Source organism: Neophocaena asiaeorientalis, unplaced genomic scaffold (genome assembly GCF_003031525.2).
Source record: "Neophocaena asiaeorientalis asiaeorientalis breed wild unplaced genomic scaffold, Neophocaena_asiaeorientalis_V1.1 scaffold348, whole genome shotgun sequence".
In the NCBI taxonomy this organism is placed as follows: Eukaryota; Metazoa; Chordata; class Mammalia; order Artiodactyla; family Phocoenidae; genus Neophocaena; species Neophocaena asiaeorientalis.
In genome coordinates, this window is record NW_020172672.1 from 354,458 (window position 1) to 377,481 (window position 23,024).

At 43.2% G+C, this 23,024-nt stretch overlaps 1 protein-coding gene across 1 annotated transcript in view; it reads left to right on the plus strand.

The window, feature by feature from the left end:
- The window catches only part of RAD51B (RAD51 paralog B), a 361,088-nt gene that overhangs the window by 187,953 nt on the left and 150,111 nt on the right, over nucleotides 1–23,024 (plus strand). The window contains exon 3 of the mRNA XM_024739643.1: nucleotides 16,402–16,498. Coding sequence (XP_024595411.1) covers nucleotides 16,402–16,498 — 97 coding nt within the window. The remainder of the gene's footprint in view (nucleotides 1–16,401; nucleotides 16,499–23,024) is intronic.

The following is a 23,024-nucleotide window of genomic DNA, read 5'->3' on the forward strand; positions in this document are numbered from 1 at the left end:
TTTTTAATTTTGTCTGTGGAACATATTTCTCCATCCACTCTCCCTCTTTACATTGGTAAGGGCATGGGAAACCATAACTGCTATGCCTTCAGCACACCTAGCAAAGTGAACAATTCATTAGTATCCTCTACTACCCAGCCCATATTCAAACGTCCCTGATTGTCTCAAAGATGTCCTTTTATAGTTGTTTAGTTTGAGTAAAGATCTAAATGAGGTCCACAAATTCTATTTGGTTGTTATATTTCCTCACTTATAATCTACAGCACCGCACCCCCCCACCCCCCGCTTTATTTGTGACATTGATTTGTTGGAGAAATTGGATGTAGAATGCCACACGTTCTAGTGATTGGCTGATGGCTTCGTCATGGTGCTGTTTAACTTGTTCTTCCATATCTCATAAACTAGTGGTTATTAGATTAGGATTTAGATTTTTTTTAGGCAAAAATATTCTATAGGTAGTGCTGTATACTTCCTATTTTATCATCATAAGGCAATAATGTCTGGTTGTACCACCTTTAATGGTGATTAAATAGATCAGTGTATTCAGAAGATTGTAGTCTGATCATTCCATTGTCAAGTTCCCTACCAACTTTTGACCTACTGGTTCACCAAATGAACATGCATTGATGATTGTTGCCTAGATCCATTATTTTATGGAGCACATAACCTATCCTTTTGTTGTGTGATTCTGCTTTGAGCCAAGAAGTGCTGATTACGTAGTTTAACCCCAGAGGGTCATCTTATTTGCCTTATTTCCAAGTCTAGGTCGGGGTCAGGGGGACTTCTCTGTGACCCTCATGTACTACCAAATAAGTGACTAAATTTACATGAAAGCAATGTGCTTATATGTTGTATTGGTTACTGTTTTTATCTGAACCTTAGTTGAGCTCTGCTGTTGGCTTAGAAAACATAAACAGAAAAGTGGAAAATTTTGTCAGTCATATTGAAAAGTAACTGGCAGGAAAAAGATAGTTTTTTTTTTTTAAAGAAGTGGAACAAATCAGAGGACTCTGCTTTGTCTCATAATGCCTTTTTTCTCCAGGGTAGGAAAACTCTGAAATCTAATGGGGTCTCTTCTGCCTGTGAGGGAATTGGAGGGAAACTACCAGGACAGACTCTGATGACACACAGTCATTTGAGGACTTTTTGGTTATTGTTTTGTTTTAGTTTTTACTCCACTAGTTTGCTAAGAAGTCTTTCATAAAGATTTTTCCTAAACCCCATTGCATATGAATTGGGGCTTTTCCTTTCCTCTGTAATGGGGCCTGATACCCTTTGATGTGTTTTAGCAGAATTTAGCTTCTAAATACAGTTTGAAACTTAGCTCTACAGTTTGAAACACACACACACACACACACACACACACACACACACACACACATGCCCTTGACTCTCTCGACTGACAAACGGTATTATTTCTTTACTGCAAGAACCTGTCCTGTAGGAACCAAGTTCAGTGGCAGGATGATACTGTGGAGACACCTTGCATCTCCTTCCTGAAAGGTCGGGATGTGCAGACCTCAGAAGCTTCATGATGAGGGGAAGTTTTCTCCAGTGTCTCTTGGCTGAGGGGCCTGTTTCCATTTTTTCAAAGATCTCCTTTTAAAGACAGATGAATTCCTGGTGTAACTGTCTGGTCTGTTATTGTAGAAAGATGCAGATTGGTTACCTTTTGAGTGACTCCTGTATTTCAGAGTTTAAGGCCCTCCTCTGAAATATTTTTACAATATTGGGGCCTCTTCTGCCATTTGGAATGACCTTTTACATAACTTTCAATGACTAAGTGATGCCCATCTTTCAAGGCCCAGATCAAATGACACTTTCCCTGAGTCCCCCAGTGAGAAGTCATCTCTCCGCATCTTCTAGACTCCTGTAGCTCTCTCTTTTCATCCTTCTCATGACAAAGATTATTTATTTGCTCCCTTTCATTCTAGTTTGTTCACCTACTCATGTTACTTCTCCTTTTTAACAGGCAAATATCAGTCTTATCTTTTTGTTTGGACCATAGTTGGTATTTAAGAGATATTTTATTAACATGTTAAATTTTAATAATTAAATAAATTACTTGAGTAATCTTATTTTGTCAGATATCCAGCTTATATTTCAACTATGCTTCAGAGATCTGTAGGGGAATCTGTCAGTCTGATGTAGAGCTAGATTTTTTATTTCAGAAGAGGGAAGGAAAGAATGTGTAGAGGAATTAACATGGAGCTTGGAGATTCAAGACCCACCTGTACCACTTCAGAGCCATTGCTTTAGAGCCATTGGTAGGTATGTCACTAGGGGCCCTACCTGGTAACTTGAAGATCTGTAGCCAAAGTCACCTAAGGCTTATTTAAGATTTAGTTCTTTAGAAAGAGGGAAGAAAGGGCTGTATAGATTTATGAGCAGTGGCAGATGGTACAGGGGTAGGATCTTGGGCTCTCAAAGCCCTGCAAGGTAGTGCAGGCCAGGGCAAGGAGGTCTGGGAGGGGTTCCACTCTAGCTGTGCTGGGAAGGATGAGTGCACAAAGTCCATGGGGTACCTAGATCAGAGAGAAGATGGTGAGGCCTGCGGTGGGAAGCCCTAATTATATACTTTATTCTTTAACCTCCTTGCAGTCTTGCCCTGAACCTACCTAGTCCCAGATATGGCTTTCTCTTGCTTCCGCTGTCCTCTCGGGAACTCCTTGGCTGAATTAATGAATGGGACCACTTCTGATAAACCATAAGCAGCACTTATAATGAGCCTCGCATTAGTAATGGAGGACTACCCTCAGAGAGACCATAGAGGCTCTAACACTATATAGATAGTCATCTCTGTAGAGAAAAGAAGTGAAGCCAAGATTCCATTGGACTGGGCATCACAACTTCACAAGCAGCTCATACTTGTTTCAGAAAGACACTGAGACCCAGCTTTCTCATGGTTGTCATTCCTTTACCATCAGTCTGCCTCTCTTTGCGAGGTGTGCTCCCTATCAGGGTCAAGGAATGTAAAGAGCATGGGATTTGGAGTCAGCAGACCTGGGTTTGGGTCCATTTATATGCTGTAAACTATAGGCCACTCACTTTTCCTCCCTGACGTGGAAAGAGATGTAATACCTACCTTATCACTAGATGGTAAGGAGATTCAGATGAGATTTTATAAGGAATTCTTCCCCATTAGCAAGTTATTTCAAAAGCTACATTTTGCCACGGGTGAGAATCAAAGCCATGTTATGGTCTAATGGCTCTTCTTTTTTATTAGTGTAAGCAAATCCCCACACCTCTTGGCACCTTGCTTTCCTCTCCTGTGAAATGGGCAAGGATATCGATACTAGTTGTCTAGAGAAGGGACTTACCTGGAGTAGAAAATGTGCAAGGGAGACATAGGACTGATGAGTTACCATTATGCTGTTTCCAATACTACCGATTTCATCTCTTCCAGCAGGATTTAGAATGCCATAGTAGTTTTCTTGGTGTCATGCTTGAATTTGATGTATCTGGTTGAAAGAGTGGTTTTGGGGTGACACAGGCATAGCTGCTTGCTGTAAGCTAGGCACATTATTAAATACATTTATCCTTAAAGTGGAAGAATAATGTCACCTACCTCATAGGATTGCAATGAGGACTGAGGAGGTTATGTAAATAGGGCATTGAGTGAGGTATTTGGCACCCATTGGGGACTGAGCCCTGGACTATATATTGCTCTTCAGTTTTTACCTTCATCAAATAGCATTTATTAAAAATTCCAAATAAGGCATGGTACTAGGTGCTTTTACTTTAAATAATAGGGTGCTAAGGGAAGGTCAGGTTGGGGTGAAAAGGCTGAGGGAGATGGTTTGTATTTGTTTATTTGTTTTATAATAAACAGTAGTTAATATCTCCTCTCCTTCCCTGGTCCTGAGCCTGCTGAGTCACTGTTCCAGCCTCTCGTCCCCATGATCTCTGGCTGTGTCTATGGAATACAGCAAAACCCACAAGAAACCAGCACTAATAAATGGCAGATCATTTTGAGGGATTTTTGTTTGCGTTCCTGAGCTTGCTCTCCTGGCGAGATAGGAAACCTTTAATAAGACTTCTCCTAAATTATGCTGCATGTGAAATGTGGATTTTTTTTTTCCCCCTCTGTTCTCCTAACAAATGACCATTTCATGAGGTTTCTTTTCATTTTTTTTCCATCTTCTTTCCTGCTTCTCAGTACATTCCACAAAGAGCTTATTCCTCTGCTGGTTACTGATTGATGGTTCTACTCTGTGTGCCCTTTAATTTTGCAATAAACCAACAAGGAGTTGAGACCACAAACTTAAAGAGGATTGACTTATTTATTTGAGTGGATTCACTGGAGTGACGGCAGGTTTAGTCATTTCCGTGTGGTCCTGGGGAGGGCAGGAGGAGTCCATGAGAAGGAACACTGTGTTGTCAATAACCAGACAGAAGAAAGCTTGCTTGGCCTCCCATTCCTGGGCCCCCATTCCCAGCAGTGATCCCTCCCAGGCCTTGATGGGAGCAGGAAGTCTTCCACGAGACTCGCCCACAGCTCCAGGATCCTGAATTCAGTGGGACTCCAGATATATGGAAATGACAGTCACCACCCATAGGTCCTGTGTCCTTCTTTGCAAAAGGATCATGATGCACCTTAAAGGGCTGCAGGAATAGCCACAGACCTGCCGAGGTCACCAGTCCTTGCAGGCCTAGACTCCTGTCTGGATGACTTCAAAGACCCAGAACAAACCTCTGACCCTACTACCTCTATCCCAGCTGTGTCCTCACCGTAAAACTGGGGCCTCCAGGATGCAGAGGCACTAATACACTTCATGAATCGATTACCAAACATACTAAGAATCAAGTCGTTGATTCTCACTTAGTACCACCCTGGCACGGAGTAACCAGTCTGAAAATAGATGCAAACATCATTTCAAGTAGGATAATAACAAACTTCTTTCTTTCTTTCTTTTTGGCTGCATTGGGTCTTCGCTGCTGTGTGCAGGCTTTCTCTAGTTGCAGCGAGCGGGGGCTACTCTTTGTTGTGGTGCTCAGGCTTCTCATTGCGGTGGCTTCTCTTGTTGCAGAGCACGGGCTCTAGGCACGCGGGCTTCAGTAGTTGTGGCACACGGGCTCAATAGTTGTGGCTCTTGGGCTCTAGAGCGCAGGCTCAGTAGTTGTAGTGCACGGGTTTAGTTGCTCCGCGGCATGTGGGATCTTCCCGGACCAGGGCTCGAACCCGTGTCCCCTGCATTGACCGGCGGATCCCCAACTACTGTGACACCAGGGAAGCCCTAACAAACTTCTTGAATGACTCACATGGATCCTCAGTAAACTAAAGATAGCCCTTGTAGGGTATTTAAAAGCATAAACTATAATGGAAAAGAATCCAGAAAAGAATATGTGTGTAACTGAATCACTTTGCTGTACACCAGGAACTAACACAACATTGTCAGTCAACTATACTTCAATTTAAAAAAAAAAATGAAGAAAGTTAAAAAAAAAAAGACATAGATACTGTTATCATTTAGATTTAAGGATTGTTCCATACTCAGTGCTGCTCTCTAAGAGTTGAAGTGAAGCTGGAAAGACAAATGCCTAAATGGAATTTGTCCCAGCTGTGAACTCCTATTCTAGATCCCGAAGTTGTTTGTGGCTCTACCACTTTTAACCAGCTAACTGCCTGTTTTTATTCTGCTCTTATGTGGCAACCTTTCTTCTGAAACTCTTGTCATCTCATTTTAGCAGAAGTGAAAATATTAGCAAAGTAGTTAGTGGCCAAGACAGAAATAGACTCCAGGAATCTGTGTCCTTTCTCTTGCCATACCTGCTAGAGCATGGTTCCTCCCTGGCCTGAAGACTCAATGTTTCCAACTCTACCAGACAGCAATCTAACAGTCAACTGGTTTCTTCTTGCTACTGAAAGTTTGTCTTATTCTTAAATGTTTTGAACAGTTTTCCTTTACATGTGATTTTGCATTAAACAGCACAGAACTTGGTCAATCTGATGTCAGCAAATGCCTTGCTCTGAAGAAATTAATCAACAAAGATCCACAAGGCTGTGAGTTTTCACGTTGAGAGCCTTTTATGTGGTAGAACCAGTGTAGGCTACAGGGCCAGACAGATCTGGTTTGAATCCGGCTCTTCTACGTGCTATTTGGTCTGAGAAAATTGCTCAACTTCTGTAAACCTCAGTTTCCTCATCTTCAAAACGAAGATAATAATGTTTACTCCACCGAGGTGAGGATGAAATGAGCTAATGTATGTAAAGTGCTTGGTACAGGGTCTGATACATAGGAAGTGCTCAGTAGATGTTAGTTTCCCCCCTTCTCCTTTCCCTCCTTTAGAAGCACATAAAGTCTCATAACATTTACGCTGTAGGTAGAAAGATAAGAATAACACAGATGACATAACTAGAGAAAAATTCTCGTACTGAATTACTTGGTACTGATTCTAGAGTGGGGATATCCAGAACTGAGAAGTCAGTGGCAGCCAGCATAGTTAGGAAAGATTTCATGGAAGAGGGAAGATTTGAACTGGCCCCGGAAAGGTGGAAACTTAAAGAAGAGTAAAGGAGGATATTTCAGACTGGGGCACTTAGCCCGAGTGAGCGAACCACGAGAAATACAGAGATAGAATATAGAGGTCTCAAGCCTCAATTTTTTCACTGGGAAAACTGAAGTGGATAGAATAAAGGGCTAATATTTGTTAGGCACCTGTTAGGCATTAGGCACTGTCTTAAGTGCTTTATATGCCAGCTCATTTATCCCCACAATAGGTATGATTGCTGTCCCAATTACAGAGTTGAAGAAAGGCAGAGAGAGATTAAGTATCCTACCTGAAACTCTCCAGCCAGTAGGTGGTAGAACTGAGATAGAAACCCAGGAGGTTTGACTGCAGAGCCCACCCTTCTAACACACAACAGCTGCCTCAGCTATTTTTCAGCTTCCCTCACTAGGCAGTTAGGGTCAGCTAAGACCATTCTGTGAACAAACTCTGAAAAATTTAAAATATCATACTCGTGGAAAATGGCATGATCGTTCTTGGTAATGACGTCATGTGAGAGGTGAACACGATCATAGGCGAACAACTGAAAGTGAGGAAGGAGGGAATTCAGGATGGCACTCACGTGATATTGGTCAAGTTTAGCAGCACATGTGCCTCACCTTCCTCTGTAGCAACTCAGAGGTCTGACACCACCTCACATTTCCTCTTGGGTCGGTGCTCCAGGTGGCCAGTGCCAAGCCAGCAGCGTGGGTATTGGAGACTGCAAACCTATTTGTCGTCTGGCACTGAGTGTGATCTGCCCTTGGCCAGGGTATCTGTTTTGTGGGCCTATAGCTTGTGATCGGTAGTTGGCTTGTTAGTGGCCATGATGGGAGACCTCCACTCCAAGGGCATTGCCATGGAAGGAAGTCCGTTCCTACTCACCACGTAAATGTTTAGCCATTTTAATGTATTTGTTCTGGGCCTATTCTTCTTGTGTCTCTCCTATGTTGACTCTGTTTAATCGAAGTTGATTATGTTTGCCTTTATTGATATCATGTATTTAAGTATAGACATAGACAACATTGCTTCAGCTCCCAACCTCCCCCCACCTTTTGTTTTCAAATAACACCTTACACAATATCCCTTCCTTGAGGACATCAAATAAATAGTTTTGTTCAAGAGCATATCTGATGAAGCTGCTGCCTTGGAAATTTGTTCCTAGGCAGACCTTTTGACCTCCTTTTGAACAGATAGTGAGTGACCTTTGCTCCCATTTTATGCCACAGATTCACTCTGGAGATAGAGTTGAATGCACACATCCAGTTACTGAGTTTGGAGAGCCCTTGGTTAGGCTGCCATTTGCCTCCGTGAAATAGAGAAACAAGGAGTCAGACCACTGTTGACACATCCTCCTTTGGAGGTTTCTCAGAGGCCCCTCTGGGCTTCAGCTCCTCCCTCCTATAAGCCACTAACAGTGTGGTGGGGCTGGAGAATAGCCAGGTCAGTGTTTATCAGGCTGGACTCCCCCGAGAACCGTATTTTCAGATTCCCAGGGAGCAAGTGACTCAACAGAAGTGTTTTCTTGGTCTCAAATGAGTCTAAGGAGGGGAAATCAGTCTGTGATGGACAGATCACAAAGCTGTGTCTTTCTAATCCTCTTTGCAAATCAAAGGGAGGGGAATCCCCAGAGACCAGGCGTACACGTGAATAGAAAGCACCACCAAGTAACAAAAACACCTAAAAAGGTCAGCAGAAACTCAGGGGGTTGTTGGAAATTCACCTCCCCTGCCTTTTTGTGGGGCTCGGTGGGCAGTAAGGGTGCGGGCGAAGACAACCAAACAAACTCCACACAAAAGCCACTCGGCCACGGGAAAGGCCACAGTGCAATGAAGGCTGGTAGGAAGGTTTCTTCCATGTCCGTGAACCTCAGAGTCATCCGACAAGCGGCCTTGTTCTTTTCCGAGCCCTGGCTGACCAGAGACTTTTTTGTTCCCATGCTAACTGCAGAATTGCCCACAGTTGGAGTATGCACCATTTGAAGCCACTGTGAGTGCACCGTCGCAGTTCACCAGTGGTGCGTGTTGTTTCCTGCAGCGGGCCTCACATCACTGACAGGATGCCGCCGAGGTTGGGTTGAAGGTGGAAACAGCACACCAACCTGCTGTTTGTGGCCCCATTACAACTGTCGCCCCATCTGAGGCCCGGAACCAACACGTGTTAACCTCAGCCCCATTGGGGCCAGTGGAACAGCGAGCCGACAGTGGAAGCTGAGCGCTTCACGCCTACATCTACGGCACAATAGCTGCTGGCCCAGGGTTTCCACTACATCCTCTTGCATGCGTACCCCAGGAGAAGTAGGCCAAGGAGAAAGCCACCCTGTGGTGCCCTGCTGTTTTCTTGTGTGTTTCTTTTGGCCAAAATGGCAGACACAGTTCTGCCTCAGTGCATTGTCTCTAAACAGTGGTCGAGGCAATGGCTACAATGAGGTGAAAGCAGTAGTATCATCCATCCCTTTGTGATTGAGTGAGTGTGTGTTTGTGCAAAGCCGAGGAGATTCTTTTCTCTTCCTCCATCTATGTTGCCTCATACTGGGCCAATATCTTCTTTAAGGACTCTCCTACTAGCTTTACCTGTGAATTTCACAATGAAATCTACAACAGAGGTTTTCTTCTTCAGGTCTGTTATAAGAGGTGTGGATTTTATCAAGATTGAAAGTATCCTCACCATAAACACAAAACTATTTAAAGTTAGCTCCCTTATTCTTTTTTTCCCCTCCTATCTTCCTCAGGCACTGCCAATTGGTTCTATGTAAGATGGATTTCCTAAGGTTGGACATGATGAGAATCAACGATAGTGGTGGAATTTTAGGGAGAACACTAATGCTGATGTGGTTTGAAACATTTTTCGTAGTGGGCTGCTACCCTTATGGTCATAATACACTCATTTTCTTCATGTCTTTTATGGACTCACTTTTAGGTACAGAGAGGTTAGGAGCCTTTTCCAAAATTGCACAGCAGTTTAGTGACAGAGCCAGAAATAAAAGGCAGGCTTCCTAACTTCCACAATAATCTTTTCTTCAAGCCAAATTGAAGTTTGGTCCTTTTACCACAAATATTTCGAAAGGAAAATCCCCCGTAGCCTTTCAGATTTTCCCAGAAAACAGTTGTCACGCAGACCTTCAAGATGGACATAGCAGGCTGGAATACTAAACCCCTATCAGTTCTTTATTCTAGAGCTGACAGTTGATATTCTCTGGGCTGAAGCTAAAGAAAAACGATTTCTTTTTTTCATAATGGAATGATTTATAATTTTCCAGAGCTTGGCAAAACTAAGCCGGTGAAGAGTAAAACCAGATTTGTGATACTCACACTCTAAAATATTTGGTCTGACTTTTCCTCAAATATTGGATATTTCCTTTCAAAGCTGGAAGTGACCGGAAGGGAGGAGGTGGGGAATAGTCAGGGGAGAGGTGTGAGTCTGCGAGTATGGCTGTCTACACCTGCTTTTGGGGGGAGTTACCCTGTTCCCACACTGCACCCAGAGCACCCCTCTCGCCCTTCTTGGCCTTCTACCTCTGCCTCTCGCCCTCGCCTGTTTTCTTCTCCCCATCCCCCTTTTCCCTCCGACTCCCGGCTCCTATTCAGCAGATAGGCTGGGGCAGACACCGTCATGGTTGGGAAGCATGAGGAGAGGATGGTGAAAACCACTCCAGGGCCTTTCTCTCAAGCCTTGGTGATGAAAGGACTCAATGAACCTTACCGATTTCTCACAGGAAAATTCCGGCATCTGTCTCCTTAAGAGCAAGGCATTCAGTAACCCTTAACCGAGCCAGGATTAAAACTCAGAATTTCTGATTTATTCAAGGCCTGTGTTTAGATAGAAAGGCTCCATCACTGTCATACCTGGCAATTAGGATCATTTTAGATACCAAAAGTAACATTTTAAAAAAGCGCACCTTAAGCAGACAGGTCATTTTTTTATGCTGAAATAATAGTGGTATAAAAATAAGATCTTACGGAAAAATCCGAACATTTTTTGCCTTCAAAACCTATGAAAAGCAGAGCCCTGTCATATCTATCTATCTATCTATCTATCTATCTATCTATCTATCTATCTATCTATATAGTATTTGGAGAAAGTTTTGGTTACAGTCACTTAATTTTTCTTCATTGAAGTATAGCTGATTTACAATATTGTGTTAGTTTCAGGTGTACAGCAAAGCGATTCGGTTATACATCTATACATGTGTATACATGTGTATTATTTGACAAAAAGTTCTGTTCCATTACAGTTCAGAGCCCTGTCAATCTGAGAGTGCTAGATTTGACAGCAGGTAGGCAGTTTGGGAGCAGAGGCAGCCCTGAGGTCTCTCTCTGTCACTCAACTGATGCCCTTTCTCTGGCTGGCCAGGCTATCCAGTGGGCTGCCTGTTTCCTTGGGAGCTGTGAGTATAAGGATAATCACCGCACCTAGCCCTTCAGGCTTAGTTAAAGTGGTCTTGAGACTTCTCTGATTCTCTGTGTTAGGCTGTAGCAGGTTTCTAGCAGGGAATGGGCGGGAGGGAGGAGAAAGCAGATGTCCTTCTGGGCATAAAAATGCCCCCGAGATGCCTGAGGTTGCCTCATGACTCCTCTAGCCCAGGAATCCTTGAACTCTGTTGCACCAAGGACACGAAGAGCTTTAGTTCTCAAGCCTCCTGTGGGTTTCCGAAGTGACCAGCCACATGCATCTGAAGCCACCGAAAGCCACTAAAAAGACTGGCAGAATTGGGCTAGGATTGCCTCAAATGCTTGACACTCCTGTAGAAGCTGAAGCTACTTGGTTTGTGGTTATTTATTAACGTCAGAGTATGAAAGGACTCTTGTCACAAGATTGGGCTTGTTACAATGTAGCATTTTCATAATCTTTTAATGTATTTCTAGGTGTTAGATCCCTTTGTTCGTTACTTATATTAGATTGAATTCTGGAGACCAGGGCATCAAGGCCTGGACCTGCCTGTGGCTCTGGGCTGAGGGTTCCTGGCTCTCCTCTCCTCTGCCCAGTGCTGTCTTAGGAGGGAGGCCTGTAGACCCCCTTTCTTATCTAGACTGTTAACCTCAGGCAGATGACTCTAGTTCCCTCTCTGGAAGGCGGGGATTATAAAATTTGCCTCTCACCTGCCCCCACAGAAAGCTGAATGAGGGCATGTGCCATATTCTTAGGTCCTTAAAAGAATCTGACTTATAAGTATTGAGTTATTGTTTTGTTGACCATGCATCTCTCTTCTGCTGACCGAACAGGGCCAGATATCCCATTCCAACTTATCCTATTCCTGATTGACCACAAACTCCCTCTTTGTCACCTCCCAAGGGTCAAATGAAAGGAGGCTCTTTATCAAAAGCTGGAACTTTAGGCCTGACAGTTCCCTACTTTGATTTCTCCAGGGCTGTCCCACTTTCTCTTCTCTCCACCATTTTCCACTGGGCTGGAATATACTAACTAAGTGGCTGCTCATGGAGCTCCCAAAAGAGATTCGTCTTTAATACTTCAGTGTAGAGTAGATCAGATTAGACACATACAGAGGCCCCTTAAGGCAGGATTTATTTTGGACCAGGGGCAGGAGACACGCATGGGGTGTGGGTATAGCCTAAATTAGTCTGGTCCTAGCGTAGCTGAAGAAAGCTGTGCCACCTGAAGGCAGGTGGTCCACAATGGACACAGAGATTAGTGGGGAGTCAGGCTCGATTGGTCAGTGGGCTCCAGCTCACCAGTCCCCTGACCCTGGGGGCTGATGGTTCTTCTGACCAGTGTATTCTGCTCCTTCCCCCTTAACCTCTAGCTATTTGCTTTCGGAAGCTACCTTTTTGATACTTAGTGGAAAAGAGTCATATGTTTTTGTTTGTTTGTGTGTTGGCTAGGTTTTCATCCCCAGGACCTTCTGCCTTCTGACCAAAATGACATTCATTCCCAACCATCCGCCTTACTAGTTCTTCTGGTCTTTAACTGCTTCCTGTTTCTCCATCTCCTCTCTAGCTTCTAAGAGAAGCCCTGCTCTCTCTGATGGCGGGGCCTCTTAGGTTATTTATGAATCTGTACTCTGGAGTTTTTTCTTCTTTGAGAGCTTCATTGTTCCCTTGAACTGAGCTTAGGTGTTGAACTACAGTGCATGGAAGGGTCGAGTAGGATGCCTTTAGGGAAGTTGAATGATGCAAGGGAAACTTAGAACCCAGGGGCAAGCTTAGCATCCCCCCCCCCATTTTGCCTTGGGAGGGGAGCACTAAAAACGAGACTCAAGGTATATGTGACATGATATGAGGAGTCGTTTCCTATTCATGTGTACCTGAAGCATCCTACAACCTGCCGGCTTTGCAAGGAAGCCCTGGGAGTAAGCGGTCTCTTCATATACAGAGTTGCATGGTGTTAACAGTTACTTTATACAATGTAGAGGGCTGCCTGTTTCCCCTCAGTAGGTAGATGGTCTTCTGTTGCCTGAAGAGTAAACTAAGCTGAATTCCATTTTCTCCTGGCTTCAGATGTAAAGATGTAATCACTACCCTCAAAAAAACAAAAGCAAAATTTCCCCTTCGTCCAAGAATCTCACTCTAGCCGTTGGATTTGAAATTGATGGTAGTAGCAGGAAGGGGGGTGGGGTGTGTTGTATGTTTTTAATAAGTCATACTTCTAGAGAAATGGCAAAAATAGCATGCACTTCCAATTAAATTCTTATGCTTTTTGAGCATATCACCAGCAAATATTTGTTCTTTGTCATCAGCGTGCTCTGTGTTGTACAAAAGGGAAGCAGGCATGGGTTTTCTTTCTCAACAAGCAAGGTGTAAAATCAGCAAAGACAGTGACGGAGGTTAACATTTAAGCATTTCCCATTGGCCAGGCACTATGCTCAGGACTTTATGTGCATTATCCAGTTTAATCCTCAAAACCCTGTGAGTTAAGAATTATACCCAGAGAGTTGTGAAACTTGCTCAACATCACATAGTTAGTAAGCGGTGGAACCCAGGATCTGAACTCACGTTTGTTTGACTCCAAAGCCCTCAGCCTAATCATGGTGCATACTGCTCCCGCACAGATTTAGTACCAAGTGTCAGAAGCCTTCCTCTTTCCAGTGGAGCAGAGCAGCCCGAAAGACCCTCTGAAGTGTCAGTCAGAACTCACTTTTGGAAAGCAGATAGTGTTAAGACTCTGTTTATAATGTGTAATAGTATTTGATAAGTTATTTTAGGAGTGTAGTTTTCATGTCTCGAGATTGCCTCAGAGGACAACACATCTATAGGCTTCTGCCCAAGTCATGATTATTTGTAATCAGTGCTATTTGGAAATATTTCCATTTTATCATTTTGCTGATCACGGATTTAGAAAATCACAACAATTCAGCAAAAGCAACCCCCTGCGTTTGGTTGCTATGTATCCCTTCAGCAATTTGGCTTTCAGACTCATAATAAAAAGGGAGTGGGTCATTAGCGAAACCACTTAGGAGCTTGTTCTTTTGCCATTGGAGAGTACAAATGGTTTCTTCTCCATCTACTCTTGCATTGGAAGTGGCACTGGGGGTGGGTATCTTTGGAGGCGCATCTGTAGTTTGGTTTTAGGCTCAGCAGGGTGTCATCTTGTTAGCTATGTACAATAAAGCCATCATCTCAGTATAAGTTTCCATTGTAGGACCAGGGAAATAATAACAAAATTGAGAAAAAGTGGTCTGAATATCTTAGTAAATGTCTTATCTTTTAACTTGCAAGTTTTAGAGAAGACACACAGAGCCTTCACCTCTTTATTTTCCCCTGTGTACATGGTGACATGCTTTGCATGGTTGGTATTCAATAATTATTTTTCTCATTACTGTTACTATATCACTAGTGTTCTAGTCATTTTCACCAAACCACCTTTTAGAAGAATTCCCCCCAAAATAGAGCTTACATGTCTAGATCTCCTGAAGCTTCACTTTTTTTTTTTTTTTTTTTTTAAACTATGACAGATACATTATTTTCTTCACTGGTAGAAAACTCACGTGCTATTCTCAAAACAATGCCGGTTTCTTACTGGTCTTGCTTTAAATAATTACTATCGTTTTCTTACTGAGATTTTTACACAAATTCTTTGAAACGAAGTTAAGCTTAGGAAGGACTGAGACTGGTAGAAATGATCAGGTACTGAAGTATATATCCTGATGTAGAAAATTGTGATTTCATGATCTGTTGTTAGATCCAGTGATCTGAAGCATGTGGCATATACTTTATTAGTAATTTATTAACCTATATAACATTCTTCTTAAGGAAATAATAGCAACAACAATGGCTTACATTTACTGGATATTTATCACGTGCCAGACACTATATTAAATACCTTACATTGATTATCTCATTCAATTCTCATAACGGTTCTATAAGATAGGTGTTATTTTACCTATGAATAGATGAAGCTCAAAGATTCAAGTAACTTTCCCAAGGTTCACAGTGTCACAGTCAGAATTTGAACCCAGTTTTATTGAACACCAAAGCCCGTACCCTATATAATAAAGAGGAAAATGAACATAATTGCTTTTTCTTGCTCCTGAATATGAGTATTTATTTCTTAAAAGAGCAGGCTTTTATTTGGCCATTTCCAGCCATTTTAATTGAAAGACTTATCATATGTGATTCTTACCAGTCCAAATGAAAATGAGCAATACAAAAGAATAGGAAGGATGAGATTAGCAAATACTCAGTGGAATACTGCAACATCCGGTCATCGCTGCAGAGTAGCTGGGGATTCACACGAGCCTAGTTGACACACAAAGACCTCGGACAGGCTGTCTTTGTTAATAGAGTACTTCACTTCTTTTCCTGACCCTGCCATCGTGCTCCCCTCTCAGCCCCCAATTAAGCTGCCATGGGCATAGGATTTATAACGTGTCATTGGTCCATTCAAGAGACAGCGACAGAGGTGTGGCTGAAAAGCTGGACAATAAAGAATGGAGACAATTTCCATTTCTGCTCCAATCAGGGTGGCAGCAAAACCATAGCTGACCCTTGGGACAGACCATGACGATTTGGCTAGTTGCATATTCCAGGTACCAAATGCCTAGTTTCTCAGAAGTTACGTTTCCTCTGAGGGACCAAGATGGTTCACCAAGATGCCCACGATGGGAACACCTCAAATCTTGAGAAATGATTGTAAACGTTAGTCTTGCTGCAGTTCTCCAGGAGAGAATCTGTATTTTGTTCTTCCTTTAGGTTTCTAAACAATAGAGCAAATTTTATAAATGAGGATTTTTTAAGGAAAAGAATAATTTCTGGATGGAACCACATGTAAAAATATTGTGTGGAAATAAATCATGTGGATTAGGTAACTTTAGAGTCCTTTCTAGGAATTTTAAATGTTATGAACTTTACTTTGTATAGGTCGGATTCTATTAATTTGTGTTTTAAATACATAGTGAGACTTTGGAATTCTTTTGTTAGAATTCAACGTACTGAAAAGAAGAAGAGTGCTATTCCTTTAGAGATGAATTTTATTCTAATTTCACAAATTTGGAAATAAAATTCTGACTTTCCAGTTAACAAGGGAAGAAGCCCCAGGCACCCAGATGTTAAATTATTGCTTTTCTTCGGCGCTAGTCATATTGTATGTTGTGAATATAATTTAAAAATGATAAAGTGTGCACGTATTCATCTTAATTCTCTGGTTGGCCTTCTATTATTCAGGTAATATGGCGACACTTCTCTGTCCCAATTTACTCAGCATTTAGAAAGAATTGATTAGTGGTTTAAGCTCTGAAAAAAGTCAGTCTGTTTCCTCGGTCTTCTGTGATTTGAATGACCTGGAGGCGTTGCCAGATAGTTCTGGCCTAAAGATAAAACTGATGCAAGTCAGAGCTGGGGTTTTCCTACCTGCGTACTTATCAGTCTTCCCCTAAACTACAGCCTTTTGATAGCTCTAATAATTAATTTGGTCTTCTCTCTTCTCCCTTCCCTCCGCCTTCTCCTTGTCTGTTCACAGGTTATCTTGACGAATCAAATTACAACCCATCTGAGTGGAGCCCTAGCTTCTCAGGCAGACCTGGTGTCTCCAGCTGATGATTTGTCCCTGTCTGAAGGTAAGGGATCTGTCTTAGAGGGGCTGAAACTTGACACTGACATACGGCTCCGCCACTGCCTCTCTGCCTTCTGCTGAGAACTGAGACACACAGCTAACAGGCCCTGGCCAGTGAACCCAGCCGGAGCCTGGCGATATAGGCTTGGCCACCTTTCCTGGCATCTGATCCCTTATATTTGGAGAGTGTGTTGCTCTGTCTCTATAAGTGAGCTTCCTTTTTCACCTGAGTGAATCATCTTCACAGGCATCTATCACCTCCACCTAAGGCTCGTCACTCCTCAGTAGGTTCTTTTGGGTCCTCAGTATGAGGGCTGGTGAACTGCTAAATGACTTCGTTTTTGAGACTGATGCTCAGATGTTGGCTTTACTCATGGTTGTACAGCAATTTAACCTTTTGTTTGTGCCGGGTACTTTTGGACTGGCTAAAAGTGTACACCAGTATCAGGTGCTGGAGACGTGGCGTTCCCAATCAGCTTTACAGAAGGATTAAGAAAAACTAGCCACGTTGGTAAATCTGCAAAATTTTCTCCTCCCTCCCATGCCAGCAAAGGTCAGACTGGCTCTGGTTTATGTAGCTAGGGGAATTACACCACTGGGCCAGTGGGTGGTTTCTAGTTTTACTGAAAGTTCTCACTTGACATTTCTGAGTTCTGCTAGTCGTAGTCTGATCTCTTTCAGGGCAGTATGCTGTGGGCCTGGGTGGATGAGCATAGCTGTTCCAGGCCCCTCTGCACTTTCCATTTTCTGAGAATTATTCATGATGGAATATATGGGACCTCTAGGGCTAGCAAGGCTCCTAACTGCCCAGGTGGTTTTCCGTGGATTGGCCTTGGATTATGGTCTCAAAAATGGCAAGGACCACATCCCTGCTTCTCAGCAGTGTTTTTCAGAGTGAAACGAATTACTTATTTATAACAACTGTAGGGTGCTCTGTGTACCGTATTTCCACACTCAGTGATGCATTGTCATTCCCGCTAAAAAGCTGAATCATCATTTTTCGTTCCCTCCATACACTTCTTTCATCATCAAGTCTACTGGGTCGTCCTTTCCAAATATATCTGTGCCCTCTTTTTTGTGAGTTGTATTGTGATCAGCTGACTTATTAAAAACTCACACTTGGATTATGTTAATAAATTCCAAAATGGCCTTCCCAACTCCAGCCTCTCCCACGTACATCTTACACTACCAAGTTAAACTTCCCCATTTCTGGCTTCCTTTTACTGTGTCAGTCTCCTATTCAGGAATCTTGACATTGTTTTAGCCCATTTCCTGAGAATGGGCAAAAATCAACAAGCTGATTTTAAGATATTCGGGAATTTGTGGCTTGTTAGCTTGCAGTCAACCAGGGTGGACGTATTTACACCATGGAAATCAGCAAATCAGGTTTTTTTCTTTTCTCTTGTGTGGATCAGTTTCCCCAAAAATACGCTAGATTAAGTTGATGCTTCTTAACTCTTTGTAGTCTGTCCTTTCCTTCCTCTTCACCCTCTGTGAAGCTCCTCCAGCAAGTGTGCTGACCTTCTGCCTGCTCTCCTGAGCCCTGGCTCCGTGCCTCTGCAGAGACAACTCACCCTTCTAGAACAGCATTTCCCTTTTTCACTCCTACCTCTTCTTTTCTTCCCAAATCCTCCCACTCCTTCGAGGTTTATTTAAAGACCACCTCTTCACGTATGGACACCAAGGGGGAAAAATGGGGGTAGGGGGTGGTGGTGGTGGGATGAACTGGGAGATTGGGGTTGACATATATACACTAATATGTATAAAATGGATAACTAGTAAGAACCTGCTGTATTAAAAAAATAAACTCTTCCACAAAACCTCCTTGCCTGTTCCAGTCTGCCTTGGTCTCACTCTCTCTTCTTCCTCTGTGGCCCTTCTACCAGATCAGCAATAGACAGAAAAGGTAAAAAAAAAAAAAAAAAGAAATTAACTTTTCATGGTTTCCCCACCAGCTTAAGATTAAGGTCACAGGATCTCTTGTATTCTTTTTGTTGTGCCTGAATGACCAGCAAAGTTCTAGGTACGTAGTAGGCAGTAAATAAATGCTGAACCAGTACCATAGTAAATGCTTTGTAACAACAGTGAACCATGAGAATCACATAAAGACCTATGAACGTGATTAAAAATTACTATTATAAGTATTACACACGTACACATTTATTCAGTTCCAAGGAGGAGACCAGAAGAGACTATCTTGTTTCCTTATCTGAAAGCCAATAAGTAAGAGTACTTTTCTTTGTCCTGGCTTCCTGGTTTATCTCAAGCAAAGAACAGAAGCAAAACAGATATAAAGGAAATTGCTTTGTGGCTACAGAGTGACTGCTTCAAAAAAATGGTAAAGTCCTGTTCCTGGCCAAGGGAGAGTTACCAGCTCATCCTTAGACAACATTTTCTTATTATGAAACCCAAGGGAGAATGGAAACGATTGAGTTTTCTAGATCTTTTCCTTCCATAGCTAAGCAGATAAAGAGTCTATAGAATTTTTTTTCCGAAGCCTATAATGAAGTTCCTTACCAGTGAATGAAAAAAAATGATACATTTCTTAGAACACTTATACCTATTCAAATATATTGCAGTGGTGGTTAATGTTGCTATGATTAAAATGTACAAATCTCTCTGTTGTTGTAAGCATGCGTTGTATCATCAGCTTTGCCCTTGTGTTATTAGCTCTGTGATCTTGGGCAGCTCTTTTAATCACTTTGGGCCTCAGTTTTTTCTGTTAAATGACAGACAGATAGGTTGAATATAAGATGGCTGAAGCCTTTTCTAGCTCTGACTCTGTAAGATGTGATGTGGGTCTGAAGGTCAGGAGTGTTCACTTGGTGATGGGGTTTTAAAATTCTGATTTACAGGGTGGGAAGAGTGACCTCGTCGTCCTAGATTAAACATAATGGAAAGGATCCTCGGAAATCTTAGCACTGATACATCAGCATACCTCTAACAGCCCCCTCTCCCCATACTGCTGTCTCTCTCTCTCTCTGTAAACACTTCTGGGCTTGTCTGTCTGTCTCTTACTCTCTCTACCCTCTCTCCCACGCAAACATGTACACTAGAAGTGTGTGCAAGCTGGTGAGAGTGAGAAACACACTGTGATGGGCTGAGCCCAGGGTTCACCCTGTCCTGTAACAGATTTCAGCTACAAGAGCAGAGGGCACGGCTTAAACAGCGCTCCCTTGAAAACAGTTGCGGGGTGAGAACAAGCGACCGAGAGCAGCCAGTGAGAAAATGATCTGAGTTGACCCGAGAGAAGTACCCAGCAGGGGCTGATGCGGGGAAATGAAGTTCCTTCTGCTCTGACTCAGAGCAGGGGATCTGAGTGACCTGGCCCAACTGAGAGATCTCTTCCACACCAGCGGATCCTGTACTATTAATATCTACCAGCTGCAGGCCCAGAGCATCCCCCTGCTGAGATCAAAGAGTTCCTATCTTAGCTGGAACAAGGTCATCTGCACAGGGCTGTAAAAGCGAGCCCTGGCTGGCTGCGGGACCTCGACGGGGGAGGAGAAGGCAGGAGATGGGGAGGTGTTCTCTCACGCTCCTTTAATCTCGGCTGACCAGCTGTTGCACTCCCAGTGTTTGTAAAGTTGAGAGTTCTTTGTTTTTGTGTTGCTGGGGCTTTTTTTCCTTATTAAATTTGTGCCTGGGTTGTTGCTTGGATTATGTAGACCTACGTTCACTGCTAGGGTCCACGGTCTGATTCCCTTTGAGGATTCATTCCCCCAGTGAATTATTCAGCTGCCAGTTGGGAGAGCCAAAGAAGGGAGAAGTGGACACCAAAGGACTCCCCCGACATTGCTCCTACCCCGTAAGCTTTGTGTCCTGAGAAGGCATGAGAGGGCAAATTGAATTTTTCCTATTTAGTTAAAATAACTCCTCATATGTGCAAGTGTGCTTGTCAGTTTTCAGCGTGCCTTTCACAAACGTTATTTTCTTCCTGTGGGGGAATGGACCGGCTGAGACTTCTGCAGATTGACCAGAGTTATATTGTGAACCCAAGGGCAGAAATCAGGATTTTTGACTTTATGATCTACATTGTTCTTGACCAGGCACTGTGAATCAAACTATTTTCTTCTTCGGTGTTTTGCTCTGTTGACAGAAACTCAGGCGTGTAGGTTATTATGAAGTTCAGTGTCTGGTTACTTACTAGGTTATTGTGACTGTTCTGTGACCAAGGACATGTTTCTTAGATGCCCTTGACATTTCTTCCCGGCGTTCGTCGAAGATGCTAAGGATGATTGGATCTCAGTCATAGTGATCAGTAGAGAAAGGATCTAACAGTCCAGCTGGCCTAAGACACCATGTCCTATTCTGAAGTCACCTGGGATTTGAACAGAAAGGACTGGCTGAGCCCCTATCCACCCAGGCACAGTTGGTAGGTGAGGCTGATGTGCGGTGACAGTGGGCCCTGCCTGTGCAAGATTGAAGCTTTGTTCAACCTAGGTCATTGGCTATCCTTCCTCAGATAATTTACCGGGATAGCAGTCACTTCGGTGTGGTGACGCGCCCATTTTAGGAGCCTAGGGTGGCACTTAATATCCTTTTATCTGTAGTAATAGTTTTTCATAGATAACAGCCTTAAAAAACTAAAAATTAAAAGTACCTGGATGGGTCAAGGAAAGAACACAAGAGGAAAAAGTAGTATTTACTAGAAACAAGAGTGGTTTCTAGTTTTAGTATCGGAAGCCTTTCTATTCCAGTTGAACTGATGGCTGATTTCATGTGCAAGAGAAGGTATTTTGGGATTCATATTCCCTAACAAACCATCCCTGCAAAAAGCTGGAGTCCATTTGATAGATTATATGCAAGTGCGTGGCTTGTGTCTCTTTTAAAATAAATTCAACAAGCAAGAGCAGCTCAGAATGGTTGGGACGAATCAGGGACTCATGGTTGTGAAAGAGGCAGACTTCAAAGCGTGGTAGGAATTTTCAAGTTTTATTTCCACTCTTGCTTTCCAGCTGGATCTGCTCTGGAGTTACTGCAGGATGTTTGAAAATGTGGCTCCCTGCTAATCTCAGACAGTTGCTATGATCAATGGTTTCTTTCATTTCCGATAAAAAACACTGGTGTTTCTGCTTAAATTGTGTGTCCTTTCAGCTTTATTATTATAGTTGTAATTTATTGTCCAGCATTACCCAAATTTGTAATCCATTAACCACAAACTTTGGGGTAGGTTGGTCAAGTTAGCCGGACTCTGTCCACACGTTGGCTCCAAAGCCCTGCATAACCCAACCTCAAACTAAATGTTCATTGGTTTGGGTAGGACCCTGTGCAAGTGAGTGTGGGCGGAGCAGCTTTAAAAATCCAACTCTTGAAAAAAAAAAAAAAAATCCACCTCTTGGGGGCATGGTGCAGGTTGGTTATAATTAGTGCTTTGAAAACATGAAATGTCACTTCAAGGTTAATATTAACAATGATGATCAACATTGTGAACATTAGCATTTCCATAGTATTTAAAAATGTCTTAACGTGATGAATCATTTAATCCACCTCAAGCAAGTGAAGCCTGAAGGCGAGAAGGGAGTTGCCCAAAGGCCACACAGCGAGTGAGAGGTGGCGGTGCCGGGAACCGAAGCCAGAGCCCCTCCTGTGAGATCCTAGATTTGCACACTGCTGCCTCTTAGGAGGGAGTTTGGGATACAAATACTTGTGTCCTAGTGACCTTTCAGTTTTTGATTCCAAAGCCATAGACACATATCAACACACACAACTTCACGTGCTTCTGTTCACAAGGGGACACACACCTACCCGTGCCCCACTCCCCCTAGTATTTAAGAATCCACGGCCCTTAGCTGGGTATATACCACTTCCCGCAACGGTTCAGCTGCCATGAAAGGCCTAATTTATAGAAAAAGCTTAGAAGATTGAAATACCTCCCAAGCCCTGTAGCATTTAGCTAAAGAAAGCCTAAATGTTATGTGAGGTGCGGGCCACTAGAGTTGAGGGGGGAATGGGCACAGCCCACAAACATCTGAAAAGCTGTGGATCTCACAAAGGAGAGGAACTTGTTGAGGATTTTCAGCCGAGAGGCCAGCGGGCGATAGAACCACAGCCAAGGGATCAAAAGGAGAAAGGAACAGTGAAGTCAAGCACCAGGAAGCATTTCTTGGTCAGGAGTTCTGTTTTGCTAGTGAGAGTTTGCCAGAGAGACACATTTGAAGCAGGAGGTGCATTAAGATCAAATGAGATGAGAGCCAGAAGTTTTCCTCGGGAAGCAGTCTTCGAGGCGGATTTACTGGCTCATTTCCCAGATCTACATATGTTCCTGTTCACATCTCAGTGTCATGAAGGCAGAAGGGATGAGAACACCAAAGCCAGTTTTGCCAGTTGCTTCAACTACAGAGGTGGCAGGGCTGGAAGCCCAGAGAATGGGATGCCAAGAGGGGGTGTGATCCCGGAGGTCTTCAAATCCAAAGGATTCTCTGAGAAGAGATCCTTGTTTACATCATCGAAGAGAATTCTATACCAAAGATGAGAGGCGTCCAGGTCAGCAATCATAAAGAATGGCTGGTTCCTAGGAGTGATGCCAG